The sequence below is a fragment of the Thalassophryne amazonica genome, chromosome 23 (assembly GCF_902500255.1).
Source record: "Thalassophryne amazonica chromosome 23, fThaAma1.1, whole genome shotgun sequence".
Taxonomy (NCBI): domain Eukaryota; kingdom Metazoa; phylum Chordata; class Actinopteri; order Batrachoidiformes; family Batrachoididae; genus Thalassophryne; species Thalassophryne amazonica.
The window spans coordinates 14,195,450-14,203,468 of NC_047125.1; the positions used below are offsets into that span (position 1 = coordinate 14,195,450).

At 41.2% G+C, this 8,019-nt stretch overlaps 1 protein-coding gene across 1 annotated transcript; it reads right to left on the minus strand.

The window, feature by feature from the left end:
- Positions 1-437: 437 nt before the first annotated feature.
- msantd1 (Myb/SANT-like DNA-binding domain containing 1) lies at positions 438-4,386 on the minus strand. Its single transcript, XM_034164885.1, has 3 exons — positions 4,133-4,386; positions 3,753-4,046; positions 438-1,047 (listed from the first exon to the last, which is right to left on the minus strand). Exons 1-3 carry the CDS (start codon positions 4,384-4,386, stop codon positions 756-758), a joined length of 840 nt encoding a protein of 279 aa, XP_034020776.1. The 3' UTR covers positions 438-755.
- Between the last annotated feature and the right edge of the window lie 3,633 nt (positions 4,387-8,019).

Here is an 8,019-nt window from a genome sequence, read left to right on the forward strand (position 1 = left end):
AACAGTTACTGGACTTCAAGGAAGATTAACCTGAAACTCAAACCATATTTAACTTGTAATGAAATCTGATTCTGCATAGTGTGACCTTTTAAATCAATTTCCCTGTGGCCCTCTCTGAAAGGTTTTGTAACATTTGAGCATTCTTGTTTGCAATTTCTCCTGCATAAATTAACAGATCCTCCACTTTCCTCTGTAGATTGATGTTTGTCAACTGATAACAAAAATGTGATTTTTTTTTTTAAAGTGGTTTGCTGATGTTAAAAAAAAAAACCCCCCAAAAAAAAAAAAAAAAAAAGAAACAAAAAAGGACTACTTTCTAAAAAAAAATATTAATTGCTTAGGTTTAATGGTGTCGTTGATGTTTTCAATATTAACAAGTGGCTCCAAACCCATTTCAATCCAAGTTTACGTATCTGGTCAGAAAGCTCCACTCTGACAGATAAGATGTAATTTATAATGCTACACATTTTGTTTTGGCATCAAAACCTAACCATCGTCTATCACCAAAATATAAACTGACAAGCCTGTTGTTCTCACAGTACATGTACATGAGGCTACTCCATAATCAAGATAAAGGATCATAATACAGCTATCCTTAAGGTGAAAACTCTTCTGGTAACCAGACTTACTATAAAACCATCTGCAGTCATTTCTGCCACCTAAAGACATTAAATGCTGCCACACTTCTTGCACTGATAAACCTAAAGCACAGCTGTGTTTTTGGAACTACAGGTGAGGTTGGACACATTCAAACCTCACGGCTTCCCTGGATCTTTGACCCCGCACTGACTCCAGGATCCTGGCATGATGGAGGGAGGCTGGATCATCTTCTCGAGAATGTTCATCATACGTTCCTGCAGCTGGAGACACTGGACCTGGAGGACATTCTGCTGGTGCAAAGCTCGACGCACCTCCCTGCACGTCTCCTCAATGGCTCGGCTGGACCTCCTTTGCTGCTGTAACGTGGCCTGCATGAGCCTCAGCTTCTTCTTCTTCAAGGACAGGTGCTTGAAAATGTGCTTCTTCCTGGGTGGAGCAGGATGGGAACTGCAGAATGGAGGGAATTGTGTGAGAAGATCTTTCACATCCAGGAATCAGACAGCTGTGCAGAAGGGTGCATGCAGTCACTAAGTGTCATACATGGGTCTGTTATCTCCTGAGCAAATTGCAATTGTGTAACAAGAGCTACCAGAGATTTCTGACGTCCGCCAATCTGCATCCAGATTGATAATGAAGTCTTCCATGGCCTAATGACAATCTATGGTGCAAATTGGTTGAAATGGCCCCTAGTCAAAAAGGTGCCTGATCTAAATGGCCCCAAGTCAGAATGCCGCAAAGGAATATCATATATTATCATATACCTATAAATGATACGCCAGTATGATTGGATAAAACACTAAAGAATAAATAGCAATACACCCTTTTCGTGGACGGGTAATATTTTTCATACCACCCGAGTAATCAGCCAATCCGGACACCGGGGCGGCGCCACGACGAAGAGGCGCTGTCAGAGGAACTGTGAAATACTGGTGAGTCACTATTAATAATTTCTTGTGTGTCCGACCTCGTAGGTTGATCGTTAAAATTAAATTCGTTAGTTCTAAAAGCCATCATAATTATTTATAGGAAATCGTTCTATTTTTTTTCTACTAAGGTTTGAACTTTGAGTGTTTACACAGGAGAGAAAAGTGAGAAAATGTTAATGCCTGTTTGAGAAAAGTGTATAAAGTGTGTAGTGAGGGGTTTTACAGCCTTAAAACATCTATAATAATTGTAAATATAACGCTGACTATTTCGCGGATTTCGCCTATCGCGGGTTATTTTTAGAACGTAACTCCTGCGATAAACGAGGGACCACTGTATATGATAAAATCGTTGAATATGGCTTTTTACACCCTTCAGAAAACCATACAAAGTTTATGATTTATAGGTATATGATAAAATCGTTATCAAGTTGTTTAACCAGTGAATATGGCTTTATACACCCTGAAGAAAACCATACAACATTTATCATTTATAGGTATATGATAAAATCGTTATCAAGTTGTTTAACCAGTGAATATGGCTTTTTACACCCTGAAGAAAACCATACAACATTTATCATTTATAGGTATATGATAAAATCGTTATCAAGTTGTTTAACCAGTGAATATGGCTTTTTACACCCTGAAGAAAACCATACAACATTTATCATTTATAGGTATATGATAAAATTGTTATCAAGTTGTTTAACCAGTGAATATGGCTTTATACACCCTGAAGAAAACCATACAACATTTATCATTTATAGGTATATGATAAAAATGTTATCAAGTTGTTTAACCAGTGAATATGGCTTTTTACACCCTGAAGAAAACCATACAACATTTATCATTTATAGGTATATGATAAAATCGTTATCAAGTTGTTTAACCAGTGAATATGGCTTTTTACACCCTGAAGAAAACCATACAACATTTATCATTTATAGGTATATGATAAAATTGTTATCAAGTTGTTTAACCAGTGAATATGGCTTTATACACCCTGAAGAAAACCATACAACATTTATCATTTATAGGTATATGATAAAAATGTTATCAAGTTGTTTTACCAATGAATATGGCTTTATACACCCTGAAGAAAACCAATTGGTGAACAACTTGATAACTGATAATATTATATATTTTTTCTGAGCAAGTTCCAACAACCAATGGCAGGTGGTACATTTCTGGAAAAGGAGATGAACTGCAGTTGGGATGGTGCCAAAAATAACAAAGAATGATACAAACTGAAATGGGAACATTCATTATGTAAAAAAAAACAAACAACAAAAACGGCACCCTTGAAGGCGATACTGTAGATGGAAATGTAGGCATGCTAAATAAAGCTAAATAAAAGCGTGCACAAGTTAAATGTTGACATTACTGTCATAACAATGCCGTAATATCTGTGTAAAAGTGCAGTGTCAACAGAGCTGTTTCTTACAAATGGAAATGGATGTTTTACACCAAATGCCAACAAAGTGTGTGTGTGCGTGCGTGCATGTGTGCATAGTGTGGTCATGGCTGTCAAAACCACATCCCTCACAAACAAAGGGATGTTGTGCAATATGTGCTCTCTTGTTGTTGCCCACTAGTTACCTGAGGCCAAAATATGGCCATCAGGTATTGTAAAGGCCTTGAGTCCGTCCATCCGTCTGTCCATAAGTCCAGTTGTCTTATTTTCAGGGTCTTCAAATTCACAGGTAGCATTCTTGGGACACAGACCTTGGATAAGTTCAAAGATGGCTGACCTTGATCTACTTTAAGAGGTCAAAAGGTCACATTCTGTTTCCTGTTTTTATACTCATACGGCCGAGGGTATTTTAGCATTGTTGTTTTTTTTTTTTTTTAGAGTTCTCGACAAAATTGCTAAAAACGCCCCTATCTCACAAGACAGGGGAGTTTGGATCATTATAATAACTAAAGGAACAACAAACGTTTCATCAGTTTTCTCATAATTTTGCTAAGTAGACACACTGAGGTAAAAGCTTCCCCAAAGAAAACTACAATTTAAATGTTTTTCCGAAGTGAAGATGTCCTAAAACCTGTAATTTGGTGAAGATCTGGCCCATGCTGTCTTTTGGAAATGTGATCATGACAAACTCTGCAGGGCAATTCTATCATCTGATTTGAATAATGTTTGCACAGCTTTGATGGCTTGCTTCCCTGAAACTGTTTATCTGCCGGTCCTGACGGTTGAGAGTGAGACCCACACCCCCGCCACGTTACCTGGAGCCCTGCGTGTGTTCGCTGTCGGAGCTCAGAGACTCCAGCTCTTGTTTGATCTCCATCTCGTCTGAGGAGCCTGTGTACTCGGGCAGGTATCCCATCATGCCTTCCTCTGACTGGGATGCCAGGTTGTCTGTTGACTGGGACGATGTAGACGGGCCTGCAGCGGAGGCTTGTAACTCCGCAGAGTTCACCCTCCCGTTCTCCAGCGGCTTGGAGAGGATCTTCTCAATGGCCGTGTAGTATGGCCAGTCAGGTATCTCTGAACCTTCCGTGAGGCTGGATTTTAATTTCCTGTCAGAGAGAGAGGGGGAAAACAGACAAGTTCATACTTTCTAGCTTCACCAGAGGTTGCTTTTTCCGAATGTTGGTGCACTTGCCTGTACTGGAAAGACATGTTGGTGATTTTCATCTTGATCTCCTCTTTGAAACGATGTTCTCCGGTGAGGTGGAAAAACCTCTGGGACATCTTCTCGTAAACCTTGGCGTTCCTCTTGCTCATTTTCAGTTCGTTGTGGTGTTCTTCCCACACGTACAGGAGGGCTTTCATTTCGCCATCGGTCCAGTTGGGGGCCCGCCTGTGTTTCTCACTGTGGCCTGGAATCAGGTAGCTGAAACCATCCTCGAGTGCCATTTTGAAAGGGCCGCCTCAGCCTGAAATCTTGAGTTTGAAAGCCTTTTTACTCTGCTCGTTGCTGTCTACACTCTGCAGCGAGGAGTGAGAGCTCACGCAGACTGTCCAGCCCCGGCCGGCCCTTCCCCCTAGACTAGCTGAAAGAGGACTCAAAATGGGGCCTAAGGCAGGAGAGGAATCCGGTTAAAAGCTTTTAGTGGTGCGTGATGTCACTGTTGCCTTAGCAACGGGGAGGGCGGCCCTTCCTTTCCCCTCCCTCCCTCCTAACTCCGCCCATCTGCTGCACTTTGCTCCAGTGTCTGCACAAAAAGCTTTTAGCTGAAAGGCTGCACTGTGAGCTGACAGGTTTGAAATATGAGGCTCGGGGGGGGAGGAAGGAAAAAGAGAGCCAGACAGCGTTTCCCTGGCAACAAGGCGCTCCATTTGGTAGTCAGCCAAGACGTCACTCTGTTTAAAAGCTTTTAATAATAGACGAGAGAGGGTGTGTTTTATCCGGCGCGATGCAGAACGTGGAGAAAAATGCTTCCACTCTGTGCCTAAAAGGCAACCAAAAGCTTTTCAAGTGAAACACAAATCAGAGGAGAAGGGAGGGAGACGAAATGGCACCACGTGGGGAATCGCCCGTAGGTTCAGTGCGCTGGATTACAATATGCTGATTGTTGTAATCAGCTTTCTGTTGGTGGCAGGGGCCTGTTGACAATGGTTTTCTCTAAGCAGACCCCTCCCCCATTCAGGTTCCAGCAAAAGGAGAGGAGGCGGGGGGCAAATCTGCCTCGACTGCCCCTCTGTTCGCCCCAACCACCCCGAATCCACCGCCATATTCCCCTTCCTGCACTCCTTTCTTTCTCCTTCTATGAATGTTCATTCTGGCACAGAACATGAAGCATCTCTTGCATGCAAAAGTCTTTTCTGCAATCTGTCTGTTTTTTTTGGGGGGGGGGGGGGGGGGGGGGTTGGCCACTGGTTGCTGTCAGACCATCTTAACGTGGTTTTGGCCTGATTAAACGATTATCCCATCTGTTCCTCCGCACCCTGACAGGAGGCCGGTTGCATTTATATACAACAAAATTGGCGGCTTCATCCAATCCATCACATCTGTCACTTAAGATAAGCTTCTGCTGTTGCACAAATAGAAGAAGGCAACTGAAAGTTAGTGTGAAAGGTTTTTCGTGTGTCTTGTTTTGTTTTGTTTTTTCCTCAGAGTGTTTAGGGGGTCACATTCTCCACATTTGGTCTGAGCTAACAAGTCAGAATGGGTGTTAAAAACACATATTATTGGAAAATATAGCTGAAAACCAAGCAGCAACCTCCGGTGCAGAAAAATCAAGCCCATGCGGAAGTGCAAAATCATGCAATTCCTTGAATGGCCACTCGAGGCTGGCAATAAAAGTTGATCTCCATAGAAAAGCATGTTAAAATATCCAATTTTAGAGCAGAAATAAACACATTATATATATATATATATATATGTATATATATATGTATATATATATGTTTGTCGTGAATTGGCGCTATATAAATTAATAAATTTGAATTTGTCTTGACTCTTGTAGAGAAGAATATTCTTCTCTACTTCTCTATTCTTCTCGCATCAAGCAACCCAGTCCAGCCGGAGATTCAAGCTTCTCTAGTATGGAAACCACCTGGATAACTGAGAGCCTTCACAGAAGCTTGACAGAAAACATGTAGAAACCAAATGCCCCATACTTTGAGTGGAGTTGCACTCTTGTCTGTATCGTAGAAACAGAAATGATTTTCAATGTTACAAAAAACAACAACCAGAAGACACTTCGAAAGATACCATGTCATGATTCATTGTGGCTTAGCATGCTAACTTTATGTCATGTTATGGAAATGTGCCAACAAGTCCATTGTGCAGTGGGATAAAGGGAAAGAGGGAATGCAACAACGGAAATCATCAATGGCTGTGTTTTCTGTTTGCTAATATGCAAATGCAACCTTTAAAAAAATGTTTAATATATATACACTCAACAAAAATATAAACGCAACACTTTTGGTTTTGCTCCCATTTTGTATTAGATGAACTCAAAGATCTAAAACTTTTTCCACATACACAATATCACCATTTCCCTCAAATATTGTTCACAAACCAGTCTAAATCTGTGATAGTGAGCACTTCTCCTTGCTGAGATAATCCATCCCACCTCACAGGTGTGCCATACCAAGATGCTGATTAGACACCATGATTAGTGCACAGGTGTGCCTTAGACTGCCCACAATAAAAGGCCACTCTGAAAGGTGCAGTTTTATCACACAGCACAATGCCACAGATGTCGCAAGATTTGAGGGAGCGTGCAGTTGGCATGCTGACAGCAGGAATGTCAACCAGAGCTGTTGCTCGTGTATTGAATGTTCATTTCTCTACCATAAGCCGTCTCCAAAGGCGTTTCAGAGAATTTGGCAGTACATCCAACCAGCCTCACAACCGCAGACCACGTGTAACCACACCAGCCCAGGACCTCCACATCCAGCATGTTCACCTCCAAGATCGTCTGAGACCAGCCACTCGGGCAGCTGCTGAAACAATCAGTTTGCATAACCAAAGAATTTCTGCACAAACTGTCAGAAACCGTCTCAGGGAAGCTCATCTGCATGCTCGTCGTCCTCATCAGGGTCTCGACCTGACTCCAGTTCGTCGTCGTAACCGACTTGAGTGGGCAAATGCTCACATTCGCTGGCGTTTGGCACGTTGGAGAGGTGTTCTCTTCACGGATGATGCGAAGGAGATGTGTTGCACTGCATGAGGCAAATGGTGGTCACACCAGATACTGACTGGTATCCCCCCCCCCAGTAAAACAAAACTGCACCTTTCAGAGTGGCCTTTTATTGTGGGCAGTCTAAGGCACACCTGTGCACTAATCATGGTGTCTAATCAGCATCTTGATATGGCACACCTGTGAGGTGGGATGGATTATCTCAGTAAAGGAGAAGTGCTCACTATCACAGATTTAGACTGGTTTGTGAACAATATTTGAGGGAAATGGTGATATTGTGTATGTGGAAAAAGTTTTAGATCTTTGAGTTCATCTCATACAAAATGGGAGCAAAACCAAAAGTGTTGCGTTTATATTTTTGTTGAATATATATATATATATATATATATATATATATATATATATATATATAATAAGAGTTTACAAAATATATGACAAACATTCTAGATTTATACAGAAATAAGCTGTTTCGGAGCATTTTCCACTATCTTGGTTTATTTTGTATGAGCTAGCAGCCAGCTGATGTCATGCTGCCTTTCTTTACTCTGATTGGCAGTTGCTGTGTCTTTCCCAGCATCCCTCCACAGATCAGGGAAAGCCCCCATGTGATCTGTAATGGTGCTACCAAATGTAGGTCATGGTGTGTGATCACTTGAATTTCTCCCCTTCAGGGGTTGAAATTGTTTCCAGACAGCATAAATTTTGATCATATTGACAATATAATATTATGAATCTCTTATTTAAATGCTAAAGAATAAAATCACAGTAGTGCCATAGAAAATTATTTTTATGACTTAAATCTTACCAAAAAAAAAAAAAAAAAAAAAAAAAAAAAGGCTGTACAGCTTTAATATTCATATCTTCACTAACCACCTTAAAGGTAACATATTTTTGCCTG

Coding starts and splice junctions, on each gene's coding strand:
- msantd1 (XM_034164885.1), bottom strand. CDS start 4,386: ATGGCACTCGAGGATGGTTTCAGCTACCTGATTCCAGGCCACAGTGAG. Junction 4,047..4,132: donor AACATGTCTTTCCAGTACAG/GCAAGTGCACCA, acceptor TCTCTCTGACAG/GAAATTAAAATCCAGCCTCA. Junction 1,048..3,752: donor GAACACACGCAGGGCTCCAG/GTAACGTGGCGG, acceptor TCCATTCTGCAG/TTCCCATCCTGCTCCACCCA.